General features: G+C 35.2%; 1 protein-coding gene across 2 annotated transcripts in view; it reads right to left on the bottom strand.

Moving 5' to 3' along the window:
• The window catches only part of LOC5570891 (transforming growth factor-beta-induced protein ig-h3), a 59,568-nt gene that overhangs the window by 19,209 nt on the left and 19,711 nt on the right, over nucleotides 1–20,648 (bottom strand). For both annotated transcript variants that reach the window (XM_021854069.1, XM_021854070.1), the window contains exon 3: nucleotides 8,399–8,624. In XM_021854069.1, coding sequence (XP_021709761.1) covers nucleotides 8,399–8,624 — 226 coding nt within the window. The remainder of the gene's footprint in view (nucleotides 1–8,398; nucleotides 8,625–20,648) is intronic.

Here is a 20,648-nt window from a genome sequence, read left to right on the forward strand (position 1 = left end):
CACAGCAATCGCTCTGAACTTGCTTCTGCTGTGTTCAACAAGCGAAGATTTCTGATGACGCATGTACATAGCTACTTCCTCGCAGACAGTATCAGTCAGATCATGTTCATGAAAATAAGCCTCTTTACTCTTGGACTGACAATTTGCTCATCGCCATCCTCAAAAGTAACTCAATGCAGTATGTGATCATCAAATCAAACAATCAAATTGATAGGTTCGCATTGATTCAAACTAGACATGCCTTAAATCCAGCAAATCAAAACTTTGCTCACCATCTCACTGTGGCGCATAGTTGAATGAAACATCAAAAAATGAAATTCTTCAATTTGTCTTTTATTATTTTCCATAGGCTTCTGTACTGTTGAACCATGTTACCCGAAATTTCGAGTTTGACGAGTTTTGATTTTTGCACGTCTATTTTTTCAAACATTTTGAAAATAGTTTTTCAGAGCAATTTTCTTGAAAATAGTATTTTCATTTAGGGGGATGCGATGGGAGATATTTTAGTAAGGTCTTTAAACCCAGGTTTGAGTTGGATCAGCTTAAGCTAAAATATAGTTTTTTATTTAGGATATGTTCAATGACAAATTTGAAGTTTTGCCGGCGTTCAACGATCCAGTGGGTATAGGTAGTGGCTCATGATGTCTATCGACAGGGGTGTTCACTACGAAGGGCCGTTAAGACGTATGAGCATTCGTAGCAGTGGTCCCCAATTCCGTAGACAACCGAACAATATAGTTAACAAGTCAATTTTTTGCCTGTCTAGTGTTAGTAGTGACCAACACTACAACACCTACCCGTTCAAGACCAGGATGTTAGGCAACAATTTGTCGTTTTGATTATGTTGTTCACACATATGGCCCTCTGTTAATTTTCAACTTCTATTCATTTATCTCGTCGCTCGCTTGCGAGTCTTTATCTTTTCATTTAATTACTTTCGTTACTCCCTTTCACTCTGAGTATAAGTATCGCGGTCAGCGAAAAAAGCCTATAAATTTTCGTAATATACTAGTTGTTATGTGAGTTAAGCGCAATTTATCGAAATCTCCGTTGCAATAATACCATGATACAAAAAAGCGTTAATATCCTGGAAATACGATCCCCAAAATTCGGAGTGTTTGGATAACGGAAACAATGCTGTTTTAAATGTTTTACCATAAACCATTCACTACATTTTGATTTCCCATAATTTTGGAGGATGTCCTGCTAGAAATGTCCGGTTTTGATTATTTCCATTACAAATTTCCCAAAACAAAAAAATTGAAAAAAAAACAATCATAATTACTGAATAAATTTTTTATTTTTGACAAAAATAGCAGATCTTTTCAGGGTATTTCAATCATTCAAATTTTCTTCAACTGAATTGCAAAAATTAAACCTGATGTTAAAAAGTCCTACAAAATCAATCATAGATAAAACACTACAACAGTAAATTCTCTTTATGATTTCGCTTCATTTTTTTTAAGTGATTTTATATGAATAAATGTACCGTTTTGATTCATATTACGGACCGCTTCAAATCCAGACACTCTATTTTGTATGGGAAACATTTCAAACGAAATGTTTCAATTTTTGCCGTTCAAAAATTTTTACTTCCAAGGCTCGTTTTAATAAGCATTTTTCATAGTTATCTATGAGAATATATAATGTCCAACTTCCTTAGGCGTCTCTCTAGTGGTTTAACGATTTCATTTGATGATTTGACTTTTCTATTTATGATTTGTTTGACCTGTCCGGAATTCAAATCGAAGCGTCCGGAATATGAGGCAAAAGTAAGGAAGCGTCCGGAATAAGAATCAAGAAAAGTCCACACATTTCTATTTATAGAAGGTTCGATAACGTGGAGGAATCATACGGAGTGATTTATTTTACATGCTTTTTTGTGAGTTATACTTCACTGAGGCCTTAAGTGTCCGTGATATGAATCAAAACGGTATTGCTTTAACTCTAAAGTACATTTTTCGAAGAAAATAAGTCATGTTTTAAATTCTTAATAAATTTTTTTGATATCACGCTCCAATATTCCTTTACGAATTTTAGTATAATCATATTCCTCAGGAAATATCAAAGGGTTCAGAAGTTTTGCTTCAAATCTTTTGGAAATTAGTCAAATAATGTTGTAAGGCGCGTTCATACCTTTATCGTGAATTCCTCCTGGAGGAAAACTATTACTACTATGCCTACTTTTTATCCTCAAATGGATTCCAGAATATTTTCCCGTATTCAACTAAACAATAAATTAATTAACATTTCAATAGCTCGAAGTTTTCCCTCGCAATTCCTCTAAAAATCAACGATTCTGTCAAATCTTTTACTGGGATATTACATTGAAAATTTTACTAAAAACTCTTCTGTGAATTCCTTCATACAGTTTTCCAAAAAAAAGTTATTACAAATTCTTTTACGAAGTTCATTAAAAGTCCTACATATATCCAAAATACTTCACAAATTGCATCAGAAATTCTTCTATGTTTTTTTCTGGAAATTCTGTTTCAAATCTCCGGATTATACAAGAATTGTCCACGAAAAATGATTTTAAATGTCCCATGCCTCAAGAATACTTTACCTTCCGAAATTAGCTTAGCGGTAAAGGAATACATGCGTCCGAAACGTCGGATGTAAGCGAAAATCCGTTTTTGAGTTCTATTTAAGACTGAAAGCCATAACCTCAAACAAGTGAGTGAAGATCTTCCTTGAATCATTTTAGAAATAGTTTTATAAATTAATGAAATTTATCCATATTTTGATATTGAATTCTTGTGCAGTTCCAGGGCGGAATTTATGGAGGCTTTTTGACAGAATAATGAGGAATCCAAAAGTCCAAATCCAAAGGAAGGAATTCTGCTATAATTCAAGGATAATTTCTAATTAAAAAACGGATGGAACCTCTTGAGAAATTTGCATTTTTTAATTCATTAGAGAGGCTTTGATTATGTTGTAATAATTTCCTCTAGAAAAAAGATTTTAAATAATTATGATGTTATCTTTCGTTGATATGTTGTCCATCTTTACAAGAATCTGATGAAAAAAGGTAAATTCTATTTTTCGAAAAGAATGCAGAATTGTTATACGTGGTCAGCCATTCCATGAAAAACCGATCTAGTTTTTAAGAAAAAATTTTATATATTTTCATGTAAAATTTACTGAAAATCTATGTAGGTCTCTTCAGGTTTTTTTTTTTTTCAGAGTTTCAATAATGTTTTCTGGAAAGTTGAAATCTTAAGCTTTCATTCCAAAAAAAAAATATGAAATCGGATGAGCTGCTCAAAAGTTATGATTTTTTAAATAAAAAATCTAATGCGCTATGACCTACAGTTTCTGCCGATAAAAAATGACTGTATTTTTATTTTCAAAAAATATATTTCAAAAACTGAAAAACATACATCGCTAAAAATTTGACAGTAAACGTTAATTTTCTGATCCATCAAGAAAAAATGAGAACAGGAATAGCCTCTTTGGTCCCAAGCAGTGCCGGATTTGGGCTTCGTGGGGCCCGGGTCAGATCCTTTAAAGGGGGCCCCTTAATTCAAAATTGAGCACGTTTTGGGATTCCCCAAACAAACGTATTGAATTTGAGTTTTGAATGAGATGTTAGGTCCAAAGATATGAGGGGGTAAAAGTGAAAAATGAAGTTGAAAAATTAAACAGTTTCAATACTAATTTTAGGTGATTTTCCGTGCAATGGAAAAAAAATAAATCGTAGAACATTGCACACTGGGCCAGAAACATAGTTTAGCCAGACAAAACTTCTAGCGCTTTAGGAGCAGTGCTGGGAATGGTAATAGTAGTAGGCTTCAATTTCGCGAAAATCACGTGGCTTTTCCAGTACAGTAGTTCAAAAACGTGAATCTCATCAAGTAGCCTATGGACCGATGCACGAGTTCACTATTTGACGTTTGAGCGGTGCCGTGTTATTTACGTGACCATGACAACGAATGAATTCGGCACCGCTCAAATGTCAAATTAGTGAACTCGTGCATTGGTCCATGTTGGGTGAATGAATTTTCTAAATCGTGAGTGTCATTGAAGGCTCTAAATGCGGGAAATAGAACATTTTTCTACAGTAATTTTGGGTTGCCTTTAGCAACGGATGTTTTGCGATTTTCAAGGCTCTTTGCCTACAGCAGCGGTAGGCGTGAGTTTCACTGGCTTCGCTGACTGCGATTGGCTTTGTTTTGCTACTGTAGAATGAACTTCAAATTTTTTCCCAACCCTGTTTAGGAGTGCATTTTTTCAGGTTATTGTTTTCCGAGACATATCTTGTACATATTTATTTGTTCTTTAATTTGATAAAAAGTTTAAAAAAAAGTTATTTGGAAAATTTGCCGCATAGGTGGCGCTGCGATGCAAACATTTTTATTTCGCGTCCTAAAGTTTTCGCGTCCATAAGTTTTAGATCGTGTAAAAATACGACAATTTTTCGAACACACCAAAGTTCTAGGACTTCAAATAAGAATTTATGGTAACAAATGTGAAAATTGCTAAAATTTTAGGTTTTTTGTACTACAGCCAATTCTGTTTTTGCACGGATTTTTTCTTACACGGCCGTGCAAAAAGGTGTCTTGTACAACTTGTCGTATTTTTTATACAATTTAAAACTTTGCCGAAGGCGCCAAAAGCTCTAGGACGCGAAATAAAGAAGTTTACATGGTAACGCCACTTATGGCAAAATTTTCAACTACATTTGATTATCAAATTAAAAAACAAATAACTCTTCGTAGACACAAACCTGAAATACTGCACTCGTTAAGTGCTAGAGGTTTTGTCTGGTTACATTCTGTCACTGGCCCAGTGTGCGTTGGCTTGTTTTTTTTGGGTTCGATATAATTTGTATAATGTGAGGAAATACAGAAAAACTTCAAAGCCATTTCTTTCTCTCAAATAGAAAATTGCATCTTTCCACTATTCAAATTTTTCTCAATTAAGTCAAAAAGAACAAAAACACTAATTGATATAATGATACACACTTTCCCCTAAATTGTATATTTCCACAATTGTATTGTGCTTTTTACAAAAACGTTCTCTTCTTCCCCGGACACCCCATATCCACGAAAGATAATGGCCTTCATAAATTTTGGAGATAAATCAAGATACTAAACGAATCGATTATCTCATATGAATTCTTTTAAACTTAAAAGAGAGTTCTTTTAAGTTATTTTGTGCTTGATATTATGAGTATCCATTTTTTAAATGTAATTGATCAAATTTATCTCTTCTTTCTAGTTGTTAATCCTTTTATTGGAGCGTTTTCGATAATTGGCTCGTTATATGGATCTTTTCAATAATTAAAAATATGAAATTTTCTTTTATAATCAATTTTGAAAAAAAAAAACATAGGATTTATATTTTATGGACTACACTCAATGTTAACTGTAAGCAAAAAATTGAGGTGCATTTTTAATTTCAATATTTTTTGAAAACTAATTTGAGAAGAATTTTGATATCTTTGGCTCATTATCCATGATTTTTTTTAATTTATCGAAGGATAGAGATTGACTAAACCTGTGAAATTTATATATTAGGCAAAAAAAACTACTCAAATATTCGAATATTGACTTTAATGGGAAAATTATTGAAGAGCATCCCCACGGGGGGTTGAAATTGAACTATTTACTATTTCTTTAAATATTGAATTGTTAAGGATTTAGCGAGAATATTCGGAATCAGCGAGCTAAAATTTATCATGTAGAGTTATTTTGAAAATTACCAATAATCGCACTAACGCTAACTAATCACTAAGGTGATCAATATCATCCCGAAATGATATTTCCCGATTTTTTATTTTTGAGATATTTCTTAGCACTAAAATGACATTTGTTAGAAAAATAAGGTACATGAGCCAATAAGGCTCACCTTCGTACTTGTTTTAAAGCATCCAGTTATTTGGCATTGTCAACATAATAGAAAACAGACACGAATAACCCTGAAAAGTGATCAATTTCACCCGAAATTACGGCACCGCGAATCCTTGAATTACCAGAACATATTACCCTAGTCCGACAAACAAGATAAGAGTAGGGCTTAAATTGGTAGATCTTACCCCGTAACGCACCACGAAAAGGTGATCTACCCACGTTACGAGTAATGCTGATCACTTAGCGCAAATGTCGGAAAAAAAGAATTGCCAAAATAATATTCAGCAGAGATCCAGTAGATGTAGACAACTTCGCGGAAGACCACGAATACGCTGGTTATACGCAGTAAAAGAGACCCGTCGACCCTAAACTTTCGAAGCCACTGGAGAAGTATCGCCCAAGACCAACGATGGAGGTCTACAATGCACCCGGCAATGGCGTGACGCTACACTGTAGCCATCAAGGAACAAAGTAGGTATCCTATCAGTTTAACCGAATTTCGGGATTATTCGTTTTGTAATTTTCAGTGACTAACAAAATAGATTCCTTAACTTTTACGGTGCAGTTTCACTTCAAGGAATCATCCAAAATGATAAATCTACACACTTTTTTCAGAAAGAGACTACTTCAAAACATTCATAATTTTGTAGATGAATGCATTGAGCCCAGAAAATTCGAACAAAAATGCAAGGTTTTTAATATCTAGAATCCATAACATTTTATATTAATATACACCTCCTATCACATAATACAGCTCATAATCTTCTGAACAAATCAAGCATTCCAAATGACTGATGTATCGAGTTCCGACGTTTTTTGTGAATTGTCGAACTTGATAGAGAAGTTCAATCTCTTAAAACCCAACGTGTCCTTAACATTCCATTTTACGGTACTTCTGTAGGACGTCATATTTCAAACTCACTGATGTTTTAGTAATTTATGAAACATCAGTGAGTTTGAATTAAACACAGTCGCATAATTGTTTTCACAGAAACAATTAAGTTTTCCAATGCGACCCGCACCAGTGCTCTAGATAGTAGCTCTAGATCATAACCAATCTAACATACAAAATAGCATCATGTTTCGCAATTCTGCTAAAATGTTAGTCAAACTACCATTAGAAAGTTGAACTTGTATTTATGCTTTCAGTTTCGATTCTCGATTTTGAGTTTCATTGAAATTGTATGTCAAATCCACTTTTTTATCTAAATTGATAAAAAACAACAGGACAAAATACATAAAAAATCGAAATTTTCAATTTTTGTTCATTTCCATGATAACTTCGAACATCAAGTAAAGCTAGTAAAGTATCGTTTTCGATCATTTTTTTTTTAACTTTTGAAGTTTTTTCCGACCTTTGCATAAAGTCGCGCCACTGTGTGTCTCAGTCAGTGATAGCATCATCCTCAGTTGTAGACACAATTGAGAGTTGAGTGGCAGCATTGTCGGATATAAATGGAAGTCAAGCGAATATTAACTAGGTAGATAGCTTACTGCGCGTCGAATGAATAAATTGCAGACCAAAAAAAATCTGTTCCGTTGACTTCAACGGCCAGCGAGAACTTGCAAAAATATGATGTACAGTAGGGTGCGGCTTATTTTTCGAAAATTCTAAAAACAAAATGTCCGCAAGCTCATCTGAATTAAAATCACATAGAAAGAGAAACCTCAGAGTTTGATCCTAAAAAATGAGATTTAAAGGGAGCTTCCTTAACCTAGTGGTAACATCCGCGGCTACAAAGCAAAGACATGCTGAAGGCGGCTAGGTGCGATTCCCGGTTGGTTCAGGATCTTTTCGCAATGGAAATTTGCTTGATTTCAATGGGCATAAAATATCATCATACCTGCCATACGTTACACTAATGCAATCTTTTAGCATCGTTCCCAAGAAACAATGTTTGTCTTGATGAAAGTTGATCCCAGAAATTCCCAGGATGCATGAGTACTAACCACTACACCAGGCCCGTCCCCTAATTAAATGGAGCTTTGTTTGATCACAACGTTATGAATACTATGTCGATTTCAAATCATTTTACATATTTTTAAAGACTTTGTCTTTAAACAATGCAAGTTGAACATACAGTTATAAAATATTTAAAACTCAGTTATTTTCCAAAAAAATAGTAGCTCAATAAAAAATGGTGTAAAATATTTTTAGACCAAACAAAAAACAATAAAAAAAATCAAATTCAAATGTGGTTTTCAGCTATTTTGACTAAATTTAGGTCTTCAATATAAAACACATATTTGTGATCGCACCCTAATGCACAATTTCGTCTCATGATTCTGTCCGGCTCAGAGGCGCAGGGCAGCGAGTAAATGTGCGCGCCTACTTATGTATATTTAAATGGAAAATCAGTTCACTCAAGGCGTGACAATATTGCTTACTAGGTACCGTATTGTCTTTGCCTTTCAAATGGGAAAAATGGCCACGTGCGAAGCAAGTCTAGACCAATGCAAATGATTTCCATTTGGCGATGGTTTAACAGTCATTAGAGATAATTTATGTCTGCAGCTGCAGGTAACGTTGGAAACGAACTTACCCCTTCCACCAAGGTTTGCTGTGTTGCAGATCGAAGAAGCCAAAGCCGGGGAAACCACCCTCCAAGAAGCTTGTTTCCGGTGCACTGAAGAAGGTGTTGAAGTGGTGCTGGAAAAGCGAACTCGTATCTAGAGGTGGACGATCTGGCTTGTACGGTCTGACCGGCGGTTGACGGTCAACTTCAGATGAGTCGTCCAATGTCGCAGGAAGCCGCTCAGCATCGGATTCTGAAAAACGTTATTGAAAGATGACTAATGTTAGTGCCGTGATCTGTTTACTCCAGGATGCTCGGAAGCAGAGATTCGAAAGGCTATGATTGCGTACGGAACCTTAAAAACAGGAAATTACATTACTTGGCTGGGCCCATTAATACATTTGTTTATCTCTCTCTGTAGAAAACGCAGGTCATTTAGTAGGTAATACGGAGCGTCTGGTATGACTCATCGGCTTCCTAAAATCAAATAGCATAACAAAAGCTGGACCGAATCGGTTTATGATGCTTTCATAAACACCATTGAAGACTTGTATTAATACAAATGAAAATATTTGTAACCTTGAAATATGTTTACTTCTAGAACATGATGAGTCTCAATGTTGGATTTATCAATGTCAGCCACCAAATAAAGTAATTTAATGGAATCATTGCGTATCGACCTGTAGGCTTATCAATAAATTAAAATTGCTCGTTTCAGAGCACAACAATCAGTAATGTTTCATTGAGTTTTGAAGATCACTTCATGTTTAGATATAATTTGAGAAGTATTAGATATCACTGCGGAACACGATTTTGTCTCCTGCACCAAAATACCGCTATTCACTTAATTAAAGGTTGCTGAATCCATTGCCGTTTTCAGAAATATCATAGCACGTCTAGTTTTTGAGATATTGACTGTTGAAAATGCAAAAATTGACTATTTCAGCCAACTTGCATGCAAGTTTGCCAGCTTGTAAGGTAATGTATTGACTTAAGGCCGCACGGGACGTCATCATAATCACCCTATCCATTTCAAGAAGCAAATCCCAAGAACCACTCCATATATCGATGCGAAAAAGTATCACTATGATTCTATATATGTAGTGCACAACCCGATAAATTTTCAGCTTCATCGGTTCACTAAAACTCGAGATTTGCATCCACGAAGTTTCGATGATTATTGTTAGAGTGAGACGAAAGATAGGGAAAATAACACGGTCTCCCGTGTCCCCTTAATTTGCCACAGAACTCAAACTTTATGTGTATAACAATACTTATCATCAAAGTTTGTAATACTTTCGATGCGGAAATGATATGGTTTAATGGTTTAGAGAATTTTTGTATTTTGCCAAATAGAAGATACGAAGAATTTTGTATGGAGACTGCAAGCATGATGAAAAAATCGGTTTAATCGAAATTTAATCGCGCAATTTCAATCAAATTATGTCTGAAATGAAAGTTCAAGTTCTATTTTGCATGTTTGGTGGATTAGATTACAAAAAAAAATGATAAATTGTACTTCAAATTTCATGTAAACATGAATAAAACGAGTGTTTTATACAACTTTGGCGACCTGTAGCTAAAAATTGTGACGTGCTGGAACATTTCGGAACATTTCTGAAAATGGCACCAGATTCAGCAACCCCAAATCTACTAGAGACACATAATTTGATCCTTGAGACACGCAAAAATGTCATTTTTGTTACGTTGTGTATTAGGTTTTAAGCAAATAAATAGCCATACAAGCTGATAAACTTGCATGTAAGCATTTTATAAAGTGGTCACCTAGTACATGCATTACCTTTTTAATGTATTAATGTAATCACAATCAGTTTTCTGTACATCGTTCGACTAATGTTCTACAATTGTGATAATGAAAAAGCCACCAAAATAATTAAATATCACACAAATAAGGCACAACTTTTAGAACGGTCGATATTTGGGGTTGATAACCCCCAAATCAATGAATTCGACAATCTATATTTTTTATTTTCAAAAAGACTTGTTCTTCGAAAGCATCACCAATCAAAAGCCTGCTGCAAAATATCAAGTAATTTTTGGAGCAAGAATTTTCCAGATATCATAAAATCATTTTTTCACCTATTTTGTTTGAGAAAAATATTTCAAATTGGAAAGTAACTGATATGAGTATAAATTTTAAGTTCAAAATACGTCCTGACGGAAGTACAAATACAGTATTAATATGAAAAATAACCTATGCCTTTATAGAGTTGCTCATTCAGTCCCTACGTCACATTTAAAGTACAATAGCAGAACAAATGTTTTATTTTCGAAAGACCTCTCAAAGCACAATGAAAATCATCAAAATTGGCAACACTGCTGTAATTATTATTATTATTATTATTTATTAATGACACTTTACCAAACATATGGCATTCGTGTCAGACTGCTGTAATGAAATCGATTTTTTTCACGTATTATTCTCATAATATGTTATTCTGAGATTTCCGATCAAAATATTTAGAGGAAAACGCCTACAATTTGCTGTAGATCGATCCCATCTCACAGGGAACGTCAGGCACAAGGAAGGACGTTTCAAGTAATACTGATTCATATGGTATGCCCTCTTCAACATCTAATCTAATCTAATTTCTCTCGCCGTTCCCTTACGGTACCTATCTAGAGGGTTTGTCCCGGAAATTCCGGGACATAAATCCCGTGAAATCCCGGGATCTAAAAAGTCCCGAATCCCGGGATATTTTCGAAAATCCCGGGATTTCCCGGAATTACATGTTTAACTAGAAAATACAGTTGTATTACTTTATTATATTGGCACAAAACAAGCTGCATGTTTTTATGGTGACTGTTGATGCAAGAATGTATTTTAGTTATCTGCCCATAAAAGCATATCAGTCCCATGTCTGCTGGATTTCCTATTCACATGGGACAATTATGCGTTTATGGGCAGTTATCGTGTTTAGCTTACTCAATAAGCGCTTTTATTGAGGTTTAAGAACACTTATGCTTATACTTTTTTCTGGTATGCTAGTAACGTTCTTTTCAATAAACTTTAGCAGGTTTCTCTAAGGTTTTTATCCGTTTGTCAAAAAATTCTTTGGTGGTTGAATTTTTCATCATATTAAAATTTTATCGATGCCATATTTTCTCTTACCGTAACCGTTTTAGTTTGCCCGGCGTACCTTACACTTTTGCAGGACTAACATACCTGTAGCTAGCATGCCACATAACATGAAGATTCAACATGACACAAGATTGTAAATAATTTTGGTAAAATTTGAGAGTGATAGGTATCAACTATACCTATACCTTAGGTTTCAGGTTTGAATTTCGTTTCAAATTAAGTTTAATAAATGCCCATTGACTTCAACTAGGCAGATAGGTTGAATATTGCTGAATGAAATCGAAGATAGCATTGTTTTTGTCTATTTTAATTTGGCTTTACCTTCAAAACCAGGTTCGGTTATAATGAAACTGCTCTATAAAAATAAACGTTGCTTCAATAACCGCTCCGGTCAATCTATAGTCATTTTGGAAGCATTTGATTTTTGTCCTGGGATCCCGGGATTTTGAAAAATAAAATCCCGAATCCCGAGATTTTTTCGAGTCCGGGAAACAAGACCCTCTATACCTATCCATCTAGTATTCATTGCTTTCTTCTCCATGCTCCCTCTTACTTCGAGCAAAATAGACCGATATGCCGGTAAACAAATTCAAAATATACAAATATAGTTTCCTTACAAATCTAAACAAATTTTTGACACGCTTTCTACTTTACTTTTTTCTGGGTGTAAAGGGAAGGTGTATCAGCAAATTTGGCCATAAAGGATAAATCCCTAGAATGATCTAGTGTCAGAGAATGGTGGAATATTTTTGATTTTTTGAAGTTCTACCTATATTAGAATAGTAAGGGATACAAACACACAATTTGTTCATTAAAATAAGGATTTTTGTTATGTAAAAATAATGCTTAATTCTGAAGTTTTTTTCGGAGTTTTTGGAAAAACTGTTTACTTCGGCAACCAAAAGCATTTTGTAAGATCTTATATTTTCATAGCATTGTAGAATAATAGTTGAACGATGCATAGAAAGCCAATTACGATTTCATAAATACATAAAAAAAGATATTGCATAAACAAGGTCTCCACTTTATAAAATGATCAGTCCTTAAGGTGGCTAAAATAGTCAAATTTTGCATTTTCAACAGCCAATATTTCAAAACTATACGTGCTAGATATTTTTAAGAGCAGCAATGTATTCAGTAATCCTTAATTACGGAAATAGCGATATTTTGGTGTCAGAGACAAAAACATGTTCCACAATGTAATCTAAGCTAATCGTTCAGGAATTTATACAAGGCGGTTTAAGGCTCAAAACATCATTACACTGTTCGACAAAAAAAAAATCGATCTGAATGCACAGAGACCGGACAACCCGGGCTTGAAAGTATAAAAATAAACAAAAATAATGGCGTTTTCAGAATGTTCGTGTCTGCCCCAGGTCATTTTTAAAATATACTTGAACTTTTTGCATTTATTATTTAAAAATCTAATCTAATCAATAAACCGACACAGTGTTTTATATTCAGGACAGCGGAATTCATGTGCCATATAATGTTTTAAACGTTAAGTCCAATATGATGAGTTGTAATAAGATTTGCAGGAAGCCCTCCCCCTTTTTTTGCACCCTCCCCATTTTTAAAGTATCGCAAATGATGGAATATTTGATATACAGGGGGTTGTCAAAATAACTGGGACAGGCAAAAATTGGGCCAACTTTGGAATGCTGTAACTTTGACAAAAATTGACCGATTTCAATTCTTTAAGAAGTAATGGACGGGTCAACTAATCTAGTTTTGAGGTGAATCCACGGAGATGAACTATGACCACCGGATACCGGTGATAATCCGGATTTCCGGAAGCATGTCTTATGCAGTAAAATTATGACATGTTTTTAGTACAGGTCTCGGCTAAAAATTCAAAATTTTATTACACATGGAGATAGAAGATCAAATTCTAAAGCGATTGGTGCGCCAAGTATTAAGATCGATCCAGAAACAACCAAGATATGGCCATTTCCCCGGAATCGGTGCCGGTAGTGGATCCGAATTGGGATCAAACAATTTATTCACTCAAAATATGTCGCGCAATATTGTTTTCTCCCTAGCTTATCATAAAATACCCTATTATAAATTGAGAAAGAGTCTTGTACAGATTTGGCCACTCATGGCGCCGCCAAGTGCCCCGGGGGAACCTTGCATAGGGGACATTTCGATTTCGACATCAAAGCATATCATGCGACGGCTCATTCTTCATGTCTTGTCGTAAATAGGGCAACTGTAGATTCAAAACGGATAGTTGACTACAGTGACTACTTCCGGGACCACCGGATGTTCCAGAGGGAACCTATAATTAGGGACAAATGAAATTGAACTCCAATACATATCGTGCGATGGTTCATTTTTCATGTCTTGTGCTAAATAGGGCTATTGTAGACCTTAAGTGGATATTTGACTACAGTGGCCACTTTTGTGACCACCGGATATCCCTGAGGGAGGCTGTGATGTCCCCAATGACAGATTCCTCCGAGAAATTCCGGTGGTCTTCAATTTCAATTTTCCCTAATTACAGGTTCCCTCTGGAACATCCGGTGGTCTCAAAAGTGGCCACAATATTTAAATATACACATTGAGTCTACAGTTGCCCTATTTACGACAAGACATGAAGAACGAACTGTCGCATGATATGTTTTGGTGTAAAAATCGAAATGTCCCCAATGATAGGTTCCTTAGGGAACTATAGGAGGTCCCCAAAGTGGCCATTCTAGTTAAATATTTAGTTAAATATTTTCGGTCTAAAGTTGATCTATTCATGACTAGACATGAATAGCCGTTGCACGATGAGTATTGGAGCTCAATTCCAATTGTCCCCGATCATAGGTTCCCTAGGAGACACCCGGTGGTCCCAAAAGTGGCCAATTCCAATAAATTCCCATTTTGAGTCTACAGTTACTTTATTTACGACAAGGCATGAAGAAAGAGCCGTCGCATGATATGTTTTGGTGTAAGAACAGAAATGTCCCCAATGACAGGTTCCTCCGGGAAATTCCGGTGGTCCCAAAAGTGGCCACTGTAGTCAATTATCCATTTTAGGTCTACATTAGCCCTATTTAGCACGAGACATAAAAAATGAACCGTCGCACGATATGTATTGGAGCTCAATTTCAATTGTCCCTAATTACAGGTTCCCTCGGGGACATCCGGTGGTCCCGGAAGTAGTCACTGTAGTCAACTATCCGTTTTGAATCTACAGTTGCCCTATTTACGACAAGACATGAAGAATGAGCCGTCGCATGATATGCTTTGGTGTCGAAATCGAAATGTCCCCTATGCAAGGTTCCCCCGGGGCACTTGGCGGCGCCATGAGTGGCCAAATCTGTACAAGACTCTTTCTCAATTTATAATAGGGTATTTTATGATAAGCTAGGGAGAGAACAGTATTGCGCGACATATTTTGAGTGAATAAATTGTTTGATCCCAATTCGGATCCACTACCGGCACCGATTCCGGGGAAATGGCCATATCTTGGTTGTTTCTGGATCGATCTTAATACTTGGCGCACCAATCGCTTTAGAATTTGATCTTCTATCTTCATGTGTAATAAAATTTTGAATTTTTAGCCGAGACCTTTGCTAAAAACATGTCATAATTTTACTGCATAAGACATGCTTCCGGAAATCCGGATTATCACCGATATCCGGTGGTCATAGTTCATCTCCGTGGATGCACCTCAAAACTAGATTAGTTGACCCGTCCATTACTTCTTAAAGAATTGAAATCGGTCAATTTTTGTCAAAGTTACAGCATTCCAAAGTTGGCCCAATTTTTGCCTGTCCCAGTTATTTTGACAACCCCCTGTATATCAAAATATTCCATCATTTGCGATACTTTAAAAATGGGGAGGGTGCAAAAAAGGGGAGGGCTTCCTGCAAATCTTATTACAACTCTTCATATTGGACTTAACGTTTAAAACATTATATGGTACATGAATTCCGCTGTCCTGAATATAAAACACTGTGTCGGTTTATTGATCAGATTAGATTTTTAAATAAAAAATGCAAAAAGTTCAAGTATATTTTAAAAATGACCTGGGGCAGACACGAACATTCTGAAAACGCCATTATTTTTGTTTATTTTTATACTGTCAAGCCCGGGTTGTCCGGTCTCTGTGCATTCAGATCGACTTTTTTTGTCGAACAGTGTTATTCAACCATCAGCAATCGTCAAAATTAAAAATCAGTTTTTCTCTAGTTTTTTTCCTACAAAACCAAATAAATAACCATTTTTACTGCTACTCAGATTGTGTGCAGAGAAATAGGATTTTTAATGAAAGAAGCTTTGATTTTAAACTTATGACTTGAATGATTGAAATCGAGTGTAAAAAATATCACGTTTACGTTTATTATTGAAGTTTTATTATTATTATTTTTATTAGAGAGGTTTCAACTACATTGTCATTCCCATCGAGGAAGTGATCTTTTCATGAACATTAAGTATCGTAGCACTAAGCTGTAGCGGTAAATGCTTGTTGAATAAGGCATTCTGAGAGTCATGGGTTCAAATCCCACCAGTCGAGGATCTTTTCGGGTTGGAAATTTTCTCGACTTCCCAACAAAGGGCATAGAGTATTTTCGTATCTGCCACGCAAAATACAAATGGAATGAAATGGTTATCTAGGTCTTGCCACTTGCCTAGCAGAAACAAGAAAGTTTTTTTGCTAGGACGCTCCTATCAAAAGTTAAGTGATTTAGATCACTTTTAACTATTCTAGATCAAATTCAAAGGAGTAAAAATATTCCAAGATACTTTTCCAAAGATACCAAACCTCTAAGACAAATATCCAGAGTACTAGAGGTGATCTGTGATCTGCTCCAGTGTGTGACGTTTCGGTCATTGATTAGGCCTTTTTCGATGAAAAATATCTGTCGTTTTGTCGTTATTGATGCAGCTGTTCTGCATATCGAATGGTCATATACGCTTACTTGCAATAATGTTTAAACAATTGTTACCTGTCACTTTTTCACAGATAAATTATAATTACAAACGTAAATGTTTGTACAGTCCTAGACCATCGTAAGAATGTTGCTTCTATCTTGTACATTACCGGAGACAAATATTTGTGTTCCAGCTCCCAGAAGCATTACCGGATACATCCTATAAGATTTGTTTCTCAGGGTTTTTACAAATGCTGAGAATTATTTAGAAATGAATGTATATCAAATTTTATTTGAGTGTAGAATATATGTGTTCTACCCTCAAGCTAAATTTACTTTCTTACTGACTGTCTTAGAAAACTCGTCCATGTCCACAATTACAGCCCATTTAGCAAAACTCGTTGTACAGGTGATCTCACCCTGCTACATGCTGGTGACCACCTCAACATGAGCGCTGTGCTTTTGTGTTTGAAAAGAAAGTGGCACCCGACCAAACAAAGAAATGTTTTACCCACAAAGAGAGACCTTCTGCTGGTGGCACTTGAAGCGATGTTATAATAAATAACATAAATAACAAAAACATATGGGAGTCATGTAAGACAAAGCTTTCCGCAACGACGACTTCTATTTAATTGTTTGCTCTAATTGAAGGTATTCGTTAAGGAGAATTTACTCGTTTAAAAAGCTTTTCTTCTTTCTGGCGTTACGCCCCTCCGTGATAGAGCCTGCTCCTCAGCCTAGTATTCTTATGAAGACTTTCTTTTCAGATTAACCTTTTGCATATGTGCAGTATAGGACAAAACAAACTTTTTTGATTTTCCATACAAAATTATTAATTTTGGTAGGCAAGACCCCTGCTATTTATAGACCGATTGAAATTTTCACATCAACGCAGTTGACATAACTTGAATTGATCTTATATTTCTGAGCTATTTCTTCAATAACGAGTTCGAAAGTAATAACGATTCGACTCAAGTGAAATTTTCGACGACAAATTATAAACGATTTATTTGCAAATAGAGAGCCCTACACAAAAACTGTGTTCAGCATAGAGATGGGCGAACCGTTCGCGAACGGTTCAAAAGAACTAGTTCTTTGCGGTGAACGAATGATACGTAGTTCTTTTTTTGAGAACGGTAGTTCAGCAAGAACGGTTTACTGAACTCGAACTGCGAATGAACGAACGCAACGAACTGGAGGAGAGAACTATTCGGCATGCATTCTTCGATCGTTCTCACCGAACGAAAGAAACAAAACGAAGCAAATGAAGAACGCTACACTCCGCTTTTGGTATGTCCTGTCCTTTCTACGTCCACAAGACGCTGCACGCAAAAAAATTGTGCGGTAAAAACTACCATTTTAGGGGGTTAACTTAAGCGCTCGCACCGGCAATTTTCAGCAGACCAGAAATGCGCTTGATTTTACCATGTCTATAGTCGGAATCAGATTGTTGTAAATTATTTCTGTCAAATGTACCAGTAATGCGGTGGGGTGTACCGCAAACATAGTAAATTGGTCTGAATTTCCATGGTAGTTTCAAGAATGGGTGTAGTCAGCTAAAATAGTTATTTTTACCACAGAATTTTTTCCCGTGTGGTTATGATTATGTGCGACGAATGAGCAACGAATGAAATGTGTTTGTGTGAATGATGAGTCCTCGTCGCTTCGCTTTAATCATTTCAATCATTCAATATGTGTTTGGATTAGCTGGATAAGGCTAAATACGGACTGACAAGGCTTGGCGTGCAAAGAAAAGCGCAAGGAATAAGCTTATCTATTTTTATTTTATAATTTATTTTACAATAAATCTTTTATTCTAGTTTCCAAATAAATGCATTCTGTTCAATTTTCTCTTGTCAAAGTTTTCTAATTGTAAACAGAAACATAATTTAATTAATCATAATTATTATTAATTAATCATAATTTAGCAGAAAATTCCCGCGCTGACTAAAAAAAATTTCATGAGTCGTAATACATTATTTTGAAAGCGAAAAAAAAAAGATTTTTTTAAGAACGAAAGAACGGTTCAAAAGAACTAGTTCTCTTTCGAGAACGGAACGAATGGGAACTGTTCATTGAAAAGAACTGTTTTGCCCATCTCTAGTTCAGCAAACTTGTTCATCTCGTCTTAACACTGAGGAATTTAGTGGAATACCTTACTAAACTTTTTGTGTTATTTTTAAGTCCCAGACTATAAAAATTTTATAATGAAACTTGTGCTTTTCGATAATATTGAGTTGATAGTAGTTTTCAACATATCTTACAATGGTCAGCAGCATTGTATAAACAACATGATTTATTTGGTAAAATTTGGAAACCACCATATCGAATTGTTCCATAATTAAAAAAAAGTAACTTCAAATCAGTACCATTATAAATTTCTGTACCGTGTAACACAAAACTAATACCAAACCCCCATTATATCAAAGCCTACTTTATACCGATGAGGTTGATTTTCGATTCACGGCAACATTGTACTTTGTAAACTATTTGATCGCAGATTTTTGCGGCATATTTTAAAAGGGAAACAAAAATCGTTAAGTGACACATAAGAGTAGTCAATAAAGTTCTTCAATAAAAAATATAACAATACATCTAATTACACCGTTTTTGGATTGTAAAGATTCTATAATATGTTTAACATGCATCGGTAGATTTTGCAATATTCGATAATGATTTTCATCTTTAAAATTACCTATTAAGATTTGTGATTAGATTTTTTATAGAGGTCTGTGCAGATCCGAGCCACTCGGGCTTAGATTGGGTACCACTTCTAGTACTAAATTTTGTCCATTGGTACTGCAAAAGGTACCCAAATTTTCTCTATAAAATAAGTCTTCACATAACAAGTAACCCACGGCCACTGATATGAAATCAGTGGATAGGCCCATTAACCCTCTAATACCCAAATTTTTATTTTCGTTCTAAATATCATTTTTCGTTATCTAAAATCGTTCTAAACACGTTTTGGGCAATAATTTATTTTTATTCGCAAATTTGTGAATTTCGGTTTTTGATTTTTATAATTTTTATTTTTGAACATCTCTATTCTTTTTCATTTTTTCTTGGAGCCTCTTCTGATTACTGATTTTTGGTAATAATAAAAGTTTAAGTTTTTACTATACTTTTAAAAATATTAAATTTTAAATTTTTTTCTTGAATTATTTTTATTTTCCGTGTAATTAACGGAAATACAGGTTTAAAATTATTATAATTCCACCAAGCCCTTCTTCTGTGATAGTTTGATCGTAGAAAAATATAAAAGCTTCGATTTTTTATATTACACATTAAATGAACTCCAGGCTTTTGTAGGTTATATAGGAATACAATTTTTCAAACAATTTTCAAAAATACAAAAAAGTTTCAAAAGTCATAAAAAACCTTCCTTATATGCATGTTATAAGTCAAGGTTAAATCCAAAAATAAAATCATTTTGATTTCCGAGCTACGAAAAATTACACAAAATTCCAAAGTGTACCCCGTCTAAAGGCGGGGTTGGGTATTAGAGGGTTAATTACGTCAGAAACAAAATCCGTTTGTAACGCTGTCCTATGTTTTTTTTTTTCTTTTTGGCATTACGTCCTCACTGGGACAGAGCCTGCTTCTCAGTTTAGTGTTCTAATGAGCACTTCCACAGTTATTACTTGGAAGCTTTTTTTCGCCATTCATATATCGTGTTGCTTTTTTCGCATTCCTATATCGTGTGGCAGGTATGCTAGGGAAGTCAAGGAAATTTCCATTGCAAAAATATTCTAGCCTGACCGAGAATCGAACCCAGACTGCTTCCTTCAGCATGGCTTTGCTAGCAGTGGACTCTAACCATTCGGCACCATTCGGCTAAGAAAGGCCCCTAACGCTCTCCTACGTATGTCAAACACTTTTAAGGAACCTGCAAACATTTTGTACGAATCCTTTTATATACAAAAAAAATGCATCCAATTACTGACATTTTTTATTGTTTCGTCGCAAAGTTGACTTGACAATAGTAATGCCCGAAATGGGTTAGAAGTAAGTTGGGGCTAAAGTTCGACGTTAGTGGAATAATCAATATTTCCAAATAAAAAAAAAACATTATCTGTTGAGCATGATCATGAGCATTGATGACCGTACAATTCGTAGTTGCTACTCCGTGATTGACAAAAATCATCGAAATTGTACAGGGAATCAACAGATGTAGCTTAGGAGTAGCATACCATCTTCAATGTACATTTTCGAGGACTCTGAAATTAGTAATGTCAATATCGGCACCGGCCACGTCCTTACGGTCATCAGAGAAGGGAAGGAATGTTAGTGTGACATCCATTGT

Source organism: Aedes aegypti, chromosome 3, assembly GCF_002204515.2.
Source record: "Aedes aegypti strain LVP_AGWG chromosome 3, AaegL5.0 Primary Assembly, whole genome shotgun sequence".
NCBI classification, from domain to species: domain Eukaryota; kingdom Metazoa; phylum Arthropoda; class Insecta; order Diptera; family Culicidae; genus Aedes; species Aedes aegypti.